We start from the raw sequence: 19,804 nt of genomic DNA on the forward strand, positions 1-19,804 counted from the left end.
CATGAGTCCTTTACGTTGGCATGGATGTTAACCAATGCATCCACCGGGGGGCAGCCCAGAGTCAAAAGTTTATGACAACAACCTCAAAAACAAACATGGCGACTGTGGAGGAGGTATTGGTAATCTACATCTTGCATAAAAGACAAAAACGGAGGGAGCGTTTCTAACCAACTCGCACAACTTTTCCTCAAAAAGTTCCCCCGTTGTTATTTCTTTTTGTGTCTCGCACTAGAGTCTCTCTTTTCGTTTCTTTTCTCTAGAGCTACGTATCGGGTAGTGACAGCAACACTGCCCCCACAGTGTCCAGTGGTACTGCTCAGTTTGGCCCGTATCTGTAAGCTTTATGGAAACGTGCAGCAATATGGACGAAATGAACGTGGAGCACGGACGGAAGGCCTCGTCCATATCCAGATTCGTATTTAACGTTGAGCATAAATGGGCTTTTACAAACGTTTATCACATTTACTTTAATATTTCAAAATAGCAAAACAAATACAGTTTAAAATACTGACTGAGCAGTTTACTGTTTGAATAAAACGGAAATGAGAAGAAATGAAATTGTTATCATAAGTTGAATAATATAGTCTTTATGTCTGTAATATTCCTCTGTTCATCCCTACTCCCTTCTGTTTATCACATGGATTATAAGTTTGACTGATTTTTACTGTTTAAATCAGGTCTAGTAAAGTTACAGTCAAGTTATTTACTTGTTTTGATGAGTGGTCAACAGGTGCGTCACTTTAAATAAAGTTTACGCAAAGCGTTGTGGGTCGTCTTTTCATCACTCCTTTGGTAAAGGATGCTCCAGTGTTTCCTAGGCTAAAGGAGATAATGAAGGAAATAATGAAGCTCCTTTCCTTTTCAGTTGGAGAATTACAACGGCCTTTATCATGGCCAACACTAAAATACTTCCAGGATCATTTCACTCAGATAGGAACCTTCATGAGCACGGACCCCAGGTGTTTAATTCTCTGTACAGAGGGAGCAACACACAGAACCACACGGCAGTTAGCAGTTCAGAGGTTGGCCCACTGAACAAATGCTTCACCCCCTTCTTATACAATCTAAAGGCCCATTTATGCTCAACGTTAAATACGGATACGGACAGAGCCTTCTGTCTGTGCTCCGCATTCATTTTTCTGCACGCTTCCATAAAGCTTATGGGTACAGGCCAAATGGAGCAGTACCGTCAGAAAGCGTGGGGGCAGTGTTGCTGTCACTACCCAATATGTAGCTCTAGTGAGACACGAAGAAGAAATAACAACGGCGGAACTTTTTGAGGAAAAGTTGTGCGAGTTGGTTAGAAACGCTCCCTCCATTTTTTCTTTTATGGAAGAGGTACATTATCAATACCTCCTCAACAGCCGTCATGTTTGTTTTTGAGTTTGTTGTTGTCATAAACTTTTGACTCTGGGCTGCCCCCCGGTGGATGTATTTGTTAACATCCATGTCAACGTAAAAGGCGCATGGAAGTATGTGAGCAGTGACGGTAACATCGTTTGAAAAGGACGTATATATTTATACGTGGGCCTTAACACGCCTCTGAGCCTTTGTTCAACTTCACAGAACTTCCTTAGCAGAAGAGTAAATCTATTGGGGAACAATAAAACAGTGACCCGTCTCAGGAATTTACAACCAGGTACACTGCCCTGTGGTGATCATTGATATCCTCCAATCATCTTCTCTGTGCTCAGAGAGTGATTTACAGAGGAGTCAGAACAGAGGGGTTCACCAGGTCATTCTTTGATCAATAAAACAGACGCACAACTAAGACTACAGACTAACTAAATCAAATATCAGGTTAAAATACAAAGCATGCAAAATTGTCATCACAACAGTATACCCACTACAAAAAAATAGACTACACCACTAGTACAATACTTCCCCTAAAATACATTCAAGTAAAAATAACCTTTTATATTTATTTTATTTTGAAATGTCTCAAAGGCGTTAAGGGGGCAGCAAAAACCAGGTTTACACACCTTGTAGTCTCTAAATTCAGAGTAGAAAGGGGAACACAATCCTTCCCTGTATTTGAGTGCATGAAACCCCAAAAGCCTGAAACTTTAGTGAATAAACCTTTCAGTGTACCAGATAAGTAACTGCTTACGCCACAGCCTCACAAACTAAAATACTTTTTAATTATTGACAACTACAACCTCTGGCATATCTCATATCAGTCGTTCAGGGCAAACCAGAGCTCTATTCAGTAACGGGATCCCTGGTTTAACACACTGAAGGTGTCCCTTAGCAACAAGCGCTATAACACCTGGAGAAAGACAGGAAACTACGCCCCTCCAAACACCTTCAAGAGTGTACATTTCTAGCAAGACGCAAGAAAAGGCTTAATGTTGCTGAATTTAATCTCAGAGAAAGGCATATCTGAAAGCACAAGTAATATGAAAACTCCCGACTTAAGTATTGCTGTTTTTTTCTTTGATATATTTATTTGGTTCCCTTCCTTTCCTTTGGGGGTCTTTGACTCCTTTCTAAAGGGTCGGTGGTACTGAGGCCTTAGTTTATAACATTATCTTTTATGGCTGAAGCACGAGATTTTTGTTATCAAGTGAAGGAGGTAATTATTGTTTAGAGAGGGTGTGGCCATTCAACTTTGCTGCAGAGGGAAGCCTTTTTGTGTATTTTACACATGGTAACCATGTCTGAATTTGCAAGTAAGTGTGAAAAAAATGTATTTTAAACTCACCAAGGTAAGTGCTTTTTTTCCAAGAGCCTCAGAGTAGGAACCAGAAATAACGGACAACAGGTCACATGCTGCAAAGATAAGAGCGTGTGCCAAGATACTAAAGTGTAAGGCTCTGCAGGTTTTACAGATCGACAAGAAGCAGTTTGCCTCTTGTGTTTCCAGACCTCTATTATGAGAAGCAAAGGGTACTTCTGCTAACGAGAGGAAGATTTATGGCTTGTTTTTCCTCTCAGGAACGCTGCCTACATTTGATAATACGGTTCAGCCGCAGGAACTCATCGAAAAGATGCAGCAGGACCGACTTCAGCTAAATCAAGGGGTGTCTTGTTTTGAAAGGGTGGGTGTCTGCTTTTTTTATTCGTCTGTCAGTGTTTATATTAAACAAATGAGAGGAGCTGACTTTAAATGTGTTTTTACTCTACATAGATTACATGAGATTGATGTTTTTTCTTCATATGAATGCAACATGGAAAAAAGACCTTATAAATCATGCGTGAAGGTGTTTGTTTAGTGCCATTAGAGGGTATTAAATCTGTGTTCCACGTGCTGTAAAATGTCATAAAATCCGTTTGTAAGAAGGATATGATGTGTGTTTTAATTAAGCAGTGAAATTGTATGCAACAGCATGTCAACTTCCTGTTTTCGTGAAGAAGTGTTCAGACATTGTGCTTTAGATAGAAGAAGTCCTGCATTAAGCATCAATTAACTATCAAATTACTGTGTTATGGTTGGTCATGTTGGTGTTAATTTAACTTATTTTTTTACCGTTTGATATATTGCTGCTTTATTAAACACCATGAAGATAAATAAATGTTTATATATAGGCTTTTAATCTAGTAGGAAAATACATACAGCAGAGGAAGAAGTCTAACATATCCCTTGAAATTCAGTCATTTGAGAGATATAAAATACTATAACACAGGAGTGTCAAATACCGCCCATGGTAGAGTTATACCTGGCCTGCAAGATCATGTCACATTATTAGTGGGGATGCTGAGTAAGCATCCACACTATTGATATTTGCCATTTTGTTTTTTTCCATATTTTTTCCATATGTTTTTTTTTTTTTTTTTTTTTTTTTTTTTGACCCTATATCCTCTTTCACTGAAGTAGTAAATGAAGAGGCTAATGGTGTTTTCACACCTGAAAGTCCGGACCAAGGTCTGTGTTTTTGTTACATTGTGTACATTTGGTTTGGTCTGTTTTGTTTCACACTGTCATTATTGCAACCGGACTAACAGACTTTCAAATTCGAATTCAAACATGACGAACCTACGTGATATCGTCATCAACTACGTGGTTTGCGTGTCTCTGTGGTTTACATTGATTGGTCATTTGGCCGGCGGGCATCTGATGGCAACACGTTGACTAACTCTAGTCTTGAATGTTGTAAACAATGAATGAAATCCTCATTCCTACCATCATATTATTGTTGGTTTTCTACTTCCAAAAGTGACAACTTGAAGAGCTGTACATAAGGCTGGTCTGAGTTTGTCTTATAAGTTTTATCATTAGACGACAACTTTATCGTCGTTGACAAGAAAGGAGAAGAAAGTGTGCAATCCTGCAAGCCACTGAAACAACGTGGGAGAGAAGGTATGTGTTGTAAAACTCTTGAAAAGATGAGCTGTCAATAGTGAGGTATAACTTTATCTACAATTTTATGAAATTTTTCCGTGCTTGGACAATCCCCACTTAAAATAATAGCGGACACCTTACTCTTCGCGTAACGTAACGCAGCTACCGTTAGCCCACCCTGTCCAGGCTGCTGGTTAATTTCAGTACGTGAGATTGTTGTGGGCTTTTCTGCGGCTCATTTTGTTATGGTGATCAATTTCCTTTGCTGGTAGTCATGTTGTAATATCCTGTCAGTGATACAAAGGTCCGAACCTTTCAAAATAATGCTTTCACACTGGGCATGAACTGGACCATGGTTCCGTTTGGTCCAGACCGAGACCACCTCTTTTGGTCCGGACCGCTGTCCAGGGGAGGTTTCACACCTATTGTTTTGGTTCGGTCCAAACAGAAAAGTCTGAAAGTCCAGACCAGACGACGTAGGTGTGAAAGCCCCCTCAGAGTGATGATGTCACACTTAGGGGGCTTTCATACCTACGCCGTTTGGTCCGGAAACAAACAATGAGCCGCGGAAGAACCCACAACAATCGCACGGACTGAAGTTATTTAGCAGCCTGGACAGGGTGGGCCAATGGTGGCTGCTTTACGTTACGCAAGGAGTAGAAGTGTGCCTTATTATGTTAAATGGAGATAACCAAGCACGGAAAATTTCATAAAATTGTAGATAAAGTTACACCTCGTCACTGACAGCTCATCTTTTCAAGAGTTTTACAACACATACCTTCTCTCGGTGTTGCAGTGGCTCGCAGGATTGCATACTTTGTCCTTTTCTGTCGACGATGATAAAGTTGTCGTCTAATGATAAAACTCAAATGATGAACTCGGATCAACCTTATGTACAGCTCTTCAAGTTGTCGCTTTTGGTAGTAAAAAAAAATCAACAATAATATGATGGTAGGAATGAGGATTTCATTCATTGTTTACAACATTCAAGACTCGCGTTATTGAACGTGTTGCTGTCAGACGCCCGCCAGCCAATCAGTGTAAACTAGAGAGACACGCAAACCATGTAGTTGATGACGATATCACGTAGGTTCGTCATGTAAAGTCCGTTGGTCCAGTTGCAATAATGACAGTGTGAAACAAAACAGACCGAACCAAATGTATACAATGTATCAAAAACACAGACCTTGGTCCAGACCTTGGTCCAGACCTTGGTCCAGACTTACAGATGTGAAAGCCCCCTTAGAACACAGAAGCTGTGTGAAATGGAGGCAGAACTTCCCAAACAAACTGCTCTCCTGAAAAAAATATTTGGTCAACAGTTATAATTTAAACAGGAAAATGCAGCCACACATCTCCTCTTGCTCACAAAAAAGATTTGAGGTAAAAAAAAAAATCAACGGTTTTGGCACAGTAAGCTTCAAAGCGTGACCTTCAGTTCCCCTTCTGCGGCAATACAATTGTTGAACTAAGATTACTGAGTGCGAGCCTTCAGAACCACTTTGGTTTTCTGCTAGGTTTCACTGGTCCAGCTTAAATTGACTTTGAGTGGCCAGAACATGCACTGAAACAGTTTTCTGAGCTGTTTTTACAGAAGCGCTCACAGGTGTGACTAATTAGCTTTGGTCTCAGCTCTGACTGCTATGATGTTATACAGGCTTTGATCACCATGGCAACCTGGGAGTCTTTCAGACACATGCAACACATCACGTGTCAACACTCTCTTAACCTGTCACACACAAATGGCTTTAATTTATCGTTTTTCAAGCTCTCATCCGAACAATTTTATAAAACAATGTGCTTAAGTGTAAATCCTGAGACAACATTCGAAATGGCTTTCTTTTTAAATGTTTTTTATTTCATTTTTCACTAATCAGGTATTGCACTCTTCAGCTTTTACAATACAATACAATACAATACAATGCATTTTTATCTAGTTATAAATGGCCCACCAGTATCAGGTCTGTAGATTTCCTCCAGGATAAAAATGTAAATTTAACCTTGTTGATTAAATTTCCTCATTAAATCATCAAAATTTGAAAAAAATACATAGGAAAATATTAATTAAAAGTTAAGACTGTGGGGAAAAATTTGATTTCTGTGTTCTTTTCATATTTTCAATTTTGCATCTTACAATAATGACAAACTTATGATTTTGACCTTTTATCTTATATTTTAACCTTTTAGAATAACATTTTTACATTTTAAGTCATATTTTGACCTTTAAAACTCATGATTTAGGATGTTATCTCACGTTTTGACCTTTTAAATGTATTATTTCTGCTTTAGTCTCTTATTTTTGCCTCTTTAATTCTTGATTCCAGATTTTATGTCTTATTTTTGCCTTTAAAACTCATGATTTCAAATTTTTTTCTCAGATTTTAACTAGAAAAAACTTGTGATTTCGAATTTCTTAGTCAGATATTTGCCTTTTAAACCTTTATTTTGACTATCAATGTCATGATTTTCACCTTTTTGACCAATGAATTTGACTTCCTATCCAGTTTTTAAGCCTTTAAATTTATAATTTTGACTTTTTATATCTTAAAATCATGTATCATCGATACTTTTTTCCCGAGTTTCATAATTGGTGAAACTCAGACAGACAGTTTACGGCTGAATGTTGACCCTGTTCTGCTGTCAGGTTAGACTAAAATTCAGAGTCCAGCCCCCCTAATATAACATAAACAACTCCACTCTCAGCAGTTCACTACTGATCCAGGACTGTGCTCAGACTCCTCTCTGCTGTCATACAGTCAGCTCTAGGCCTGAGACACGTATGCGCACTCTTTCCCCCTTGTCGTCTCCAGGATGGGGGAAACAGAGACAGAGTCAGAACCACAGCTGGCTCAAAACCTGGCACTGAGCGCAGCTAGACCTGCCGAGCACTTATCTCACTCTGCTTCTTTCCAGCGCTGTTCCTTTACCTCCTGGATCAGGGAGAATGTCAAAAAGAGGGAATGCTGCTTGTTTCAAGTTTCCAGGTAGGATGAGCTCCTGTGAGCTGTTATTTTGCTGATTAGAGTGTCTAAAAAAGCCATGTCGATACACCACAGGGAGACTATAGCATCCACCAGCTGTTGTTTATGTGAAATTAGGCATTGCCCACGTTGCTGTGAGGGCAATTGAGTTGTTTTGCCCCACCTTCAGTCTGTCTCATGAAAATGTGTGCCTTTTGTGATTTGGAAGATGAGTTTTTGATTTTACATTTCAGCTTTCATTAGCTTCTGTTTCTCCACCAGAGAGGATGTCTGTAAGTGTGGATACTCAAAGAACGAACATGTGGCTGAAGCCATCAAGCCGGACGACTTCTCAGGTGAATCGTGGGACAGACACAGACATATCCAAGAAGTGCCCACTGATGCTTTTGGAGACATCAGCTTTGGTGGTTTGGGACAGAAGACAGGCAAGGTGAATCTCTTTTTCTCTATAATACAATAAAAAATACTTCTTAATACAGTGCCTGTTAAAGAATTCACCCCTTGGATGTTTTACTCTTTTATTGATTTTATAAATCAATCATGGTCAATATAATTTGGTCTTTTTCACAAAAAAACCCTTTGATAAGTGATATCAGATATATACAAATTAATGCCAATCAAACAGAAAGATGTAAGGTAAAACAAGTGACTGCATAAATATTTACCCCCTCCTAGTCAGTGTTTATTAGAGTCTCCTTTGGCTGCAGTCACAGCCAGGGGCGTAGCTAGGGATTTTGGGCCCCCAGAAAGAATATTACACAGGCCCCCCTTAACTGGCACCAAGCAACAAATGTTGCTTCATTTTTTACAAATATACAGTGCTTAACAAATTTATTAGACCACCTGTCATATTTGTCTCAGAGACCATCCAGCATCATGAAGTGCTTTAATGCGGACTCTTTCATTTTCAGTCAGCTCTCCATGTTTTACCATTTTGAACAGGAATGAGGAATTTCAAACTGAATTCACCTTATTATACCCAAATTTGAGCCGGCTCACTGGGCTTCTCTGAGAAGTCAGACATTAATCAAGCATAACATTCAACCAATAAAACTAATTTTTCTGTTCAGGAATGCAAGTAAATAACTATAATTTGACATATTAATCAAGAAATAATAATGTGCTTTACTATTTTTTCAGTTTTTTTGTAAATTGGTAAATGTGAAAATTCATGGATAACAGTAATACATATATATATATATATATATATATTCATTCTAATAAAATTGTTAGGCAATGTATATGCAGTTTAATGTATTTTACAATAACCTCCCCATTTATGAGCAATATGGTTAAATTTTATTTACTTGCATTATTTTGCAGCGTTGGACTCCATTTGATACAAATTTCTGTGCGTTGACCCATTCTTTTAGTCACTTAAGATTCAATAATGACACTAATTACTAAGAAAAAATAGATAAAAACACACTTTAATTACAGGCTTCTCAAGGGCCCCTCCCTACAGTGGGCCCAGGTAATCAGTACCCTTTTTCCTCCATGTGCTGCACATCTGGTCACAGCTATGAGTCTGTGTGGATGGGTCTCAGTCAGGCTCAGACATCTGGACTCTGGAATTTTACTCCCTTCTTCTTTGATAAACTGCTCAAGCTCTGTCAGGTTGATCAGGGATCAGGGGTGAACAGCCCTTTTATGTCCAGACACTAATTCTCTATTGGATTGAGTTCTGGGCTTTGACTCGGCCTCTGCAGAACATTCACCTTGTTGTCTTTAAACCATTTCTGTGTAGCTTTCTCTAGATGCTTCGGCTCATTGCCTGACCGGAAAATCAAATCTTCTCCCAAGCCATAAATCTCTTGCACACTGAATAAGATTTTCTATACTTTGCTTCATTCATTTTCAATTGTGATTTAATACCAGCATTAAATCATTTAACCCTTTTTGCCTCTTTAACTAAATTTTTGCCCTTCTTTAACCCATTTCAACCACTTTTCCCACATATTTTATCCCCTTGAGCCACTCTTATCCATTTTTGCCACTTTTCTTATATTTTTGCCACTTTTTAATCCATTTTTATTGTTTTTTTGAACTATTTTTGTAATTTGTAACCAATCTATGATATTTTTTGCCCATTTTTCCCTCTTTAACCAATTTTTGCCACATTTGAACCTCTTTCATCACTTTATCTGGTCATTTTTGCAACACTTGTGCCAACCCTAATTTTAAATATCTACTAATTATGACAGTAAATTTGAGTAAAAACAGATCAAATGTTAAGTCATTCTCAAACTATTTCAATATTCATTGTTTATAGGATGGATTTAACAGCTGCAGACATGTAAAGCCAAAGGATACTCTTAAAACTGCAATATCTTTTCTGAATTGCCGCCAGTTGATGATCAGTGCCTTAAGATATAATTACATTTTCTTTCAGAGAACATACTCTGTATATTTTCTGGTAATTTCTTATTTTTAGACCTAACCATAATTTGTGCTGTTTGAAATTCAACAATATCAGAAAGTTTTAATGTTTTTGACTGTAGGAATAATAAGTTGGTGTGATCACGATAATCAGCATTGTGAATGATCCGTATTGCTCTTTTTTGATGTATAATTAGTGGGTGTATTGTAGTTTTGTAGTTCCTCTGCACAGTAGCTAATGTAGGGTGAAACCAGTAAACAATAAAGAATAAGTAATGATTTTTGATCCAGAGCTTGTTTTGCTTTAAAACTGCAATGCTCCTTGATAGTTTGGACTGTATGTGTTTAATGTGAGATTTCCAGTTTAGTTTTTCATCAATTATAACCCCAAGAAACTTATTTTCATCAACCCTTTAATGCAAACACCATCTATTTGAATATGTACATTTACATTGGTTTTGGCATTCCCATATATCATCATTTTTGTTTTGTTCAGGTTTAAAGATAATTTGTTTCTATCAAACCACGTTTTTAATTTCCTTATTTCTGAGGTGATCTCCTCCACTAAGGATTGTAAATTATGTATCAGCAAAAAAAAAAAAAACGATATACAATATAAACCGTTCAGTTTAGGTTATGTGCCTGTATGACTTAAACCTAACTCTGTGTCTTTGTATGTGTCTTTTCTCAGTACGCTCGAGTGTCCACAGACACCAGCCCTGAAATCCTGTACCAGCTACTGACTGAACAGTGGAAGCTCTCCCCTCCAAACCTGCTGATCTCAGTGACAGGCGGAGCCAAAAACTTTAATCTGAAGGCTCGGATAAAGAACATGTTCCACAGAGGTCTCATTAAAGTCGCTCAGACAACAGGTGAGGCTGCTAGGTGTGTGGTGGGGGTGTAAGAGGCTAAAAATGAAGTGTAAGTGAAGTGTTTTATCTTTGTTTTCTGCTGACCCCCTTAAATTAATGCTGTCAAAGGTGTATTGACTTTTATTCTAATCCTGTCATCTCCTTTGTGCTCAGAGAGTGATTTAAAGTGGGGTTAGAACAGAGGGGTTCACCAGGTCATTCTTTGATCAATAAAACAGATGCACAGCTAAGACTACAGACTAACTAAATCAAATATCAGGTCAATGATAAATCATTTTGAAAAGAAAGTCAAAATGATGAGTTTAAGGGCTTAAAATCTGACATTGAAAATCAAACTTATTAGTAAAAAAGGTCAAAACAAGAATTCAAAAGTTAAAATAATGTTTCAAAAAGACAAATATCTCAGATAGAAAGTCGAAATCATACGTTTAAAAGGTCAAAATATGAGATAGAATTAGAAATCATAAGTTTAAAGGTCAAAATATGAGGTAGAATTAGAAATCATAAGTTTAAAAGACATAGAATTTTAGATTGTGAATCTGAAAGGTCAAAATATGATATAAAAAATTAAATGTATTAATTGAAAATAAAAAGATATAAATAAAAAAGTCAAAATCAGAAGTTTAAGTCAGAATCATGAGATGCAAAATTGGAAACATGCAATGAAACATTTATTATGATCTTTTCTGACCTTTGTGAAACTATAAATATCCGAAAAAGTAAATAGTAAAATATTTAGATAAAAGGTAGAAAGGTTTATCTAAATATTTTACTATTTACTTTTTCGGATATTTATAATTTCACAAAGTTATTTTAAAATAATCAAACTAAACAGTAGAAAATCTGCAGACCTAATACCAGTGGGCCAGTTATAATAAAAATATGATCTGATCCTGCGGGCCGGGTATAACTGTACTACGGACCAGATTTGGCCTTGAGTTTGACATCTGTGATTTAGGCAGTAAAGCGCGAAACATCCAGTGGTGTGAATAGTTTTCTATGGGCAGTGTCTGTGTGGATGTTCATGTGTACCTTTTAAACATCTGCTGTTTTGTTTACAGGTGCATGGATCATCACAGGTGGAACACACACAGGTGTGATGAAGCACGTAGGCCAGGCTGTGAGGGACTACGCCCTGAGTGGCTCTATTCACAGCCAGATCGTGGCTATTGGAGTCGCAACCTGGGGAATCATTCACAACAAGGACACTCTGGTGCATCCAGAGGTATTTTAAATACATTCACTTACTTGGTAAGTGTTGTTCTTCCTGGATGAATCTTACTCATCCTTTTCTGCAGGGTTGTTTTCCAGCGCATTACCCGATGGACATCAAGGGCCAGGGCCGACTGTCCTGCCTGGATAACAACCACACCCATTTCCTACTGGTGGACGATGGAACCCAGGGACAATACGGCGTGGAGATTGAGCTGCGAAGTCGTCTGGAGAAATGCGTTTCAAGAAAGCACCTTGGAAACAAAGGTTAAAAATATCTGAAGCAGCCAGCCATCTCAGATGATGTCTTGAATCTGATCCTCGTTATCTTTCCTGCTTTCAATATTGATTTTTTATCGTCTAACCTTCAGAGAGTGGAGTCACCATCCCTGTAGTGTGTGTGGTTTTGGATGGAGGGCCGGGCACTCTGAATGTGAGCCATCTGTTTAATGTCCCTCCTCTATCTCTGTTATTCTGTCCTGTTTGACAGTTATGTGTTTTCCCTCTTAGACCATCTATAATGCCATGCTGTGTGGTACGCCCTGTGTTATCTTGGAGGGCTCTGGGAGGATAGCAGATGTGATCGCCCAGGCAGCTGGGCTGCCGCTGAGCCGGGTGACTATCACCCACATCCATCAGTTAATGAAGAGGTTTTTTGGACAAGAGTATGAAGAATTCACCGACCTCAAGATAATAGAGTGGACTAAAAAGGTTTGTAAACAAGCTGGAACCCAATTCAATTTACTCGCTCATGTTTTCTCCCATAAAAACAGGATAATATGTTTGAATCAAGGGCTTCAATCAGCATGCTCAGCCTTGATTGGAAAGATTACGGTGATGTTTTAAAAGTATGCACGCTATTTGTCATTTTGCCAGCAGGCATGCTAACATTAACTAAGGTCAGAGATATTCTCTTTCTGTGCATGTTCTCATAATTTTACATGATTCAGACATGCTGTCTACACTAGTGGTTCTCAACCTTTTTAGCCTGAGACCCCCAAATAAAGGCACCAGAGACTGGGACCCCCATTTGGAGGTGGTTGAACACAGCCATGCATATTCAACAATAGTGCAGACAAGGCTGCCCTTAAAGGGGGATAAAGGGGGAGGTCTCTGGGACCCAGCCAAACTGGGGGCCCATGGAGGTTAGCAAAGCCATGGTCTATTGTGAAGTTAAGCTGTGAAAACAATATTTTATATTTGACCTAAATAATAACCACTTCTATCAAAGAAACAAATATCTTTATTTATTCATTTGTGTAGTGAATAGCCTGGTTCAAATGAAAATAACTTAAGTTAAAAACATAATTAAAATGGGTAAAAAAAATTGCTAAAATTGGTTGATAAATGTGGAAAAGGTGGTGAAATTAGATTTCTAAAGAATACTTTTGGGTAAAAGTGGCAAAAAGTGGTGAGCGGGAATTAAAAAGTGGCTCAAATGGCTTTTAAGTGCAAAATTTGGTGGAAAATTGGTGGAATGGGATGTAAATTTGATATAAACTGTCAAAAATGGGTTAACTGTGGTTAAAATGGGCAAAAAGGGTTGTAAAAAGGGATTGACAGAGGCAACAATGGGTCAACAGAGACAACAATCAGCAGAAAGTGGCAAGAATCGGTTTAGAAGTGGCAAAAACAGGCAGAAAAAAGTGATAGAAAGTGTTTAAAATGGACAAAAATGGGTTTTTAGTGGCAAAAATGTTCTAAAATGGGCAAAAGTGAGGGTTGACATTTGGTAAAATTGGTGTAGAGTGGCAATAGTGTTATTTAAAAAATTTAAATTCTTAGTTTTTTTTAAGGCATCTGATGACCCACTCTCAGTGTCTCACGACCCCTAAGGGGGTCCCAACCTAAGGTTGAGAACTACTGGTCTACACAACTGGAACAGGCAATATAGAGCAGTGGTTCTCAATGGTGCCTTGGGAATTTGTATAACCTTACATTATTACTACAGCTATACAGCAACCAAAGATTCTGTAATCCATGTCCTAACTGCATGCTAGTGTCAGACAACGCCCTGCATGCTGTGTGTTCAACCCTAACCCTAGATATGAAATTCCCTGCCCTCTGACTGTTTTTCTACATGTAAAATATGACATCTCATGATTTTACGTAGAAAGTGCAGAGTCGTAGATGTGGTGTCTTGTACTGACTCCAATGGCTGTGAGCTACATAGTTTTGTCTCCGTGTCAGAACAAGTCAGACCATAAAATTTCATAGGAGGCGTCCAGGAGGCATCCGGACCAGATGCCCGAGCCAACCAGATGAGGTGGCTCAGGCATCTGGTCCGGATGCCTCCTGGACACCTCCCTGGTGAGGTGTTCCAGGCAGGTCCCACTGGGAGGAGGCCCCGGGGAAGACCCAGGACACGCTGAAGAGACTTTGTCGCTCGGCTGGCCTGGGAACGCCTCGGGATCCCCCAGGGAGAGCTGGACGAAGTGGCCGGGGAGAGGGAAGTCTGGGCTTCCCTGCTTAGGCTGCTGCCCCCGCGACCTGATCTTGGATAAGCAGAGGAAGATGGATGGATATGGATAATATTCATGCATCACACTCTCCACTCTGTAAAACAAGCTAACAAGTTTGGTGAGTGAGAAAAGTGGAAAAAAAATGAAGAATAACCTCAGTAGGACACTCCTGGTGTTTTGTCATCCTCTGTGTTACCACTTCCCTTGTTAGTTGTCCATCTCAAGATGAGCGACAGAGAGAAGAACAAGAATAGGGTGCGGTCTCTTTTTATAGATTACAGGACAAGGATAAATGCTGCGTAACTCCATTAAAGATCAATCATTGGATAAAAAATATCTGCAGTGTTCAAACACAGTATTTCATAGGCCGAGTGACAGGCGTGTGGATGTTGACCTTAGCTGACACTAATTCCTGGATTCTGCACTACTTCTGCAAAAGTAAGATGTTGTTAGGAGGTTGTCTCTGGGTCATTTAACTTCCTCTACGAGTGCAGAAATAAATCAAGACAAGTTGTTCCTATCTTGTATCACTTCCTTTCTAAGCAAACCGCCAGTGTTGGTGGTTTCTCAACAGCTAATGTCCCACAACCTAAAATTCTACAGGGTTCCCACAGATCCTTAAAAGGTCTTAAAAAGCATTGAATTCATAAATCTAAAAACAAGGCCTTAATTGGCATTAAAATGTCTTAAATCAATCTTTCAAAAGTCTAAAAAATGTTAACACATGAAATGTTGGACGCGTAGGGCCTCAACATTGTGGGGGGGCCTCACTTTGAGCGTCTGTTTTCTTCCCTCTCTCTCTCTCTCTCTCTCTCTCTCTGCACATCAGTCTGGCTATTACTAAAGTTATTAGGCTTAAAAGAGTTCATTGTATTTACTCAAAGCTGACATTTGAATACAACTCAAGACATAAAATTACAGTTGTGTGAAGTCTTTTTTAATCAGATCTGATTATGTTACCCTCCTCAAGGCACATTCCAGTCAGTATGCTGATGTCAAAGACTAAAATTTAAGATATTTTGTGTCTAATTTTATTTTGTTTTAGCTAGTTTAGGAACAGACGCAGAACCAGAAGTGTGAAACATCCAGGGTTTAACACAAATTTCTGAGAGGCATGCGTCCCCAGAAACGTTTTGCTTTAAAGACAGCTAAAACACCTTTTTTCTTGCAGTTTTAAATACACATTTATAGTGAAAAGGCTATAAAATCAATGCTTTATTTGGGCATAAATGACGTAGTTCCATCGTTAATAAAACCATCCTTTACAGCTAACATCATTTTAAAAAAACATTATTGTTCTAAAGTGTTCTTATCATTCTAAAACCATTGAGAAATGTCAGTAATTTTCTCTTTCATGCCCTCAAAAGGTTAGAATGTTCAGTTTTTAAAGTTAAATAAGATTACACGGTAGGGAAAGAGTAGACAAGTCACACTATTTATTCTAAAAGGTACATTAAAATCAAAATGTGGAGTTCAAGGTGTATTTTTAATGACAATGCAGAAATTTTAAGTTTTCAGTGTAATGTGTATTTTTATAATGTGGTGTAAAAGAAAGTCTGATTCTTTTTCACTTTGACTGCAAGAATTATTTATGTATTATAACTGATTTCTTTTTGCATTTATTGATCATTACACTCAGCAGCAACAAACTTTTTTACCAACTTTAAAGATTTGAGAAAACATTTCGTGCTAAAGCCTGTAAGCCACACCCTTGCTCTTTTGCATTTAAAAAATATATTTTGCCTTAATTTGGCTTCGTGAAACATTGTTACTCATGTAAAAGTTTTCCAGATGAAGTTTTAAGTCTTTTTGATTTTGTCTGCTGTAATATCCAGATTCAGGACATCATCAGGATTCCTCACCTGCTGACAGTCTTCAGAATAAGCGAGGACAATCACGGCGATGTGGATGTGGCTATTCTTCAGGCACTACTCAAAGGTAAAGACGCTCCATACCTGACTGGACTGACTGAATAAGTACTAAATAGTATTATTTTGAAAGACAGAACCACTTCCTGCAAGTATAAAATCTACAGCTGTCATTTTGTGTTGTCATGTTGGGATAAAAATGCAACACAAATATTCTTGCAGATGTTTTCCCTTTAATGCTTTTTTGTCTGCACAGAAACATTGATAGCCACACTTGATACACTATATTGCCAAAAGTATTCACTCATCAATCCAAATAATGTAAATCAGGTGTTCCAATCACCTCCATGGCCACAGGTGTATAAAATCATCACCTAGGCATGCAGACTGTTTCTACAAACATTTGTGAAAGAATGGGTTGCTCTCAGGAGCTCAGTGAATTCCAGCGTGGTGCTGTGATAGGATGCCACCTGTGCAACAAGTCCAGTGGTGAAATTTCCTGGCTCCTAGATATTCCACAGTCAACTGTCAGTGGTATTATAACAAAGTGGAAGCCATTGGGAACGACAGCAACTCAGCCACCAAGTGGTAGGCCAAGTAAAATGACGGAGTAGGGTCAGCGGATGCTGAGGCGCATAGTGCACAGAGGTCGCCAACTTTCTGCAGAGTCAATGGCTACAGACCTCCAAACTTCATGTGGCCTTCAGATTAGCTCAAGAACAGTGGTAGAGAGCTTCATGGAATGGGTTTCCATGGTAACAGCTGCATCCAAGCCATACATCACCACTGCCACTGGACTCCGGAGCAGTGGAGACGCCTTCTCTGGAGTGACCAATTGCGCTCCCCATCTGGCAATCTGATGGACCAGTCTGGGTTTGGTGGTTGCCAGGAGAACGGTACTTGTCTGACTGCATTGTGCCAAGTGTAAAGTTTGGTGGAGGGGGGGATTATGGTGTGGGCTTGTTTTTTCAGGAGCTGGGCTTGGCCCCTTAGTTCCAGTCAAAGGAACTCTGAATGCTTCAGCATACCAAGAGATTTTGGACAATTCCATGCTCCCACCTTTGTGGGAACAGTTTGGGGATGGCCCCTTCCTGTTCCAACATGACTGTGCACCAGTGCACAAAGCAAGGTCCATAAAGACATGGATGAGAGAGTTTGGTGTGGATGAACTTGACTGGCCTGCACAGAGTCCTGACCTCAACCCCATAGAACACCTTTGGGATGAATTAGGGTGGAGACTGAGAGCCAGGCCTTCTGGTCCAACATCAGTGTGTGACCTCACACATGTGCTTCTGGAAGAATGGTCAAAAATTCCCATAAACACACTCTCTAAACCTTGTGGAAAGCCTTCCCAGAAGAGTTGAAGCTGTTATAGCTTGAAAGGGTGGACCAACGTCATATTAAACCCTATGGATTAAGAATGGGATGTCACTTAAATTCATATGCGAGTCAAGGCAGGTGAGCAAATACTTTTGGCAATATATTGTATTTTTAATGCCTCCTACAAACCTCTTCTTCCCCATACTTAACTGGATAAAGACAGATGAAACCAATTAAGTGTGTAGTGTTATGAAAGTATGTGGAGCCAAAGTGCTCTAAATCAGTGGTTTTCAAAGTGTGAGGTGGGCCTCCCTTGGGGGGCGCCACGGGACTTCAGGGGAGGCGCAGACCCATAAACCAGAAAAAAAGGGGATTTGCTTTGCCAACTTCGCTGTGTGGGGGGCAAAATAAACAGATCTGCAAATATGTACGAGCTAATGACAGCATAAGGCTGTGTAAACCCTGAGGTCATGCTGAGTCAAAGCACTAAGTCAGGGAATTATTTTGAAATTTAAAAGGAATTTTGGTCACTGAAGGTAACTGAGAGATTTAGCACCTTAAACCAGGAGTGTCAGACTCAGTTACAGCAGGGGCCAGATTCTGGATTTAGGTCTAACCTGAGGGCCAAACAGGGTCAACACAACCTTAAACTGTCAACCTTATTTTCACCAGTGATAAAATATGAAAAAAATCCAGCACTGATGATAAATCATCTATAAATTCAAAAAAGTAAAATAATAAGTTTAAAGGATCAAAGAGATAAAAATTCCAACTTATGAGTTCGTAAGATCAGAGCACGGTTTTAAAAACAGAAGAGTAATGTTTTAAAAGAGCAAATATATGAGGAGAAAGTTGAAATCATAAGTTTGAAAAGTCAAAATATGAGATAGAAATTTGAAATCATGAGTTTAAAAGTCAATTATGTCTTAAAATTTTAAATTGTGAGTCTGATAGGTCAAAATATGGGATTAAAAAGCCAAAATCAGAAGTTAAAAATGTTAAAATATGAGCTAGAATTCAAAATGATGACTTAAAAGGTTAAAAATATTATTTAAATTCAAAACTAGGGTGTAAAAGGTCAACATATGATATAAAATGTAAAAATTATGAATTTAAAATGTCAAAATATGAGAAAAAAATTGAAATCATGTGTTTGAAAGTCAAAATATGGGATTAAAAAGCCAAAGTAAGGAGTTGAAAAGGTCAAAGTATGACTTAAATTTTAAAATTGGGAATTTATAAGATAAAAATGTGACATATAAAGTCCAAATTCTGAGTTGAAAAGGTCAAAGTACGAAATGAAAAGTCAAAATCATAAGTTTGAGTCATAACCTTGAGATGCAAAATTGAAAATATGAAATAAAACACAAATTATTTTTTTTCCCACCACGTTGTTGACTTTTTATCTAATTTTTCTTACTCTTTACTTTTTCAGATTTTTATGGCTTAACAAGGATATTTTAAATTATCAAGTTGAAGTTTTATTTTTTATACTGGAGGAAATCTGCAGACCTCATACTGGTGGGCCAGTAATAATATAAATATGATATGATCTCGTGGGCCGGATATAATCGTACAATGGGCCAGATTTGGCCCCCTTTGAGTTTGACACCCATGCTCTAGACCATTGTAGAATATATAGAATATGATCTTTGTTATGTAATATATGCTAAGACAAAGCTTAACAGAGGAGAGTCTTGTATCAGAAAGGCTTTGTTCCCCAGCAGTCAGTCATTTTGTTGACCAAAGAGATTTAGTTGGTAGATTTAGTTAGTAACATAAATTCTCCCCTCAGCTTCGAGGATCAGTGAGTCTCTGGGAATCGAGAGCTGGAAGAGGCAGCTGGAGCTGGCTATAGCCTGGAACCGAGTTGACATCGCTGAGACGGAGATCTTCACTGAGGAGAACCAGTGGAAGGTGGCGTCACTCAGGGGGAGGGCGATATGGAGAAAACCAATAATAATTCTATGGCTTATCACCTTTTTCCATACTGATTCTTAAAGGCTATATATATATATATATATATATTTATATGTTTAATGCAAGAACACTGAGGTTTTTTTTGTGATTATCTTTTTATTGAGAGTTGGCAAAACATGACAAACTGAGTCTCATTCCCTTGTATATCCAGCATACATGTCTGCCACAAGTCTCAGAGTTATTTATTAAGACTTAACAGAAGAAATAAACTTAACATAAAGGCATTTGCTAACCAGCCAAAAAACAAAACAAAAAAATACATGAATAAATAAAAAGCAACAACAAGCAGTTAACAGATAGGGAGTGATCATGTATGCACCACAGTTATCAATTTCTGAAATTAAAATGCAAGAATACTGAGTTTAAAGTTGACTCTTTTAGTTTTATATTTGCAGCAAAAACCTGTTAGTCAGTTCATGAAATATTTGACTATTTTATATTTTATAGT

At 38.4% G+C, this 19,804-nt stretch overlaps 1 protein-coding gene across 5 annotated transcripts in view; it reads left to right on the forward strand.

Moving 5' to 3' along the window:
- LOC121522462 (transient receptor potential cation channel subfamily M member 2-like) overlaps positions 1-19,804 on the forward strand; it is a 59,363-nt gene that overhangs the window by 10,345 nt on the left and 29,214 nt on the right. For 3 of the 5 annotated variants that reach the window (XM_041806885.1, XM_041806888.1, XM_041806887.1), the window contains exons 2-11: positions 2,938-3,041; positions 7,196-7,266; positions 7,525-7,693; positions 10,334-10,514; positions 11,576-11,739; positions 11,813-11,993; positions 12,098-12,159; positions 12,237-12,437; positions 16,024-16,126; positions 19,172-19,293. In XM_041806885.1, coding sequence (XP_041662819.1) covers positions 2,991-3,041; positions 7,196-7,266; positions 7,525-7,693; positions 10,334-10,514; positions 11,576-11,739; positions 11,813-11,993; positions 12,098-12,159; positions 12,237-12,437; positions 16,024-16,126; positions 19,172-19,293 — 1,305 coding nt within the window. In that variant the 5' untranslated portion in view covers positions 2,938-2,990. Of the gene's footprint in view, positions 1-2,789; positions 2,809-2,937; positions 3,042-7,195; positions 7,267-7,524; positions 7,694-10,333; positions 10,515-11,575; positions 11,740-11,812; positions 11,994-12,097; positions 12,160-12,236; positions 12,438-16,023; positions 16,127-19,171; positions 19,294-19,804 lie in introns of those variants that run through there. The other 2 variants (XM_041806886.1, XM_041806889.1) reach the window with 2 other exon arrangements.

This window comes from Cheilinus undulatus, linkage group 15, assembly GCF_018320785.1.
Source record: "Cheilinus undulatus linkage group 15, ASM1832078v1, whole genome shotgun sequence".
Taxonomy (NCBI): Eukaryota; Metazoa; Chordata; class Actinopteri; order Labriformes; family Labridae; genus Cheilinus; species Cheilinus undulatus.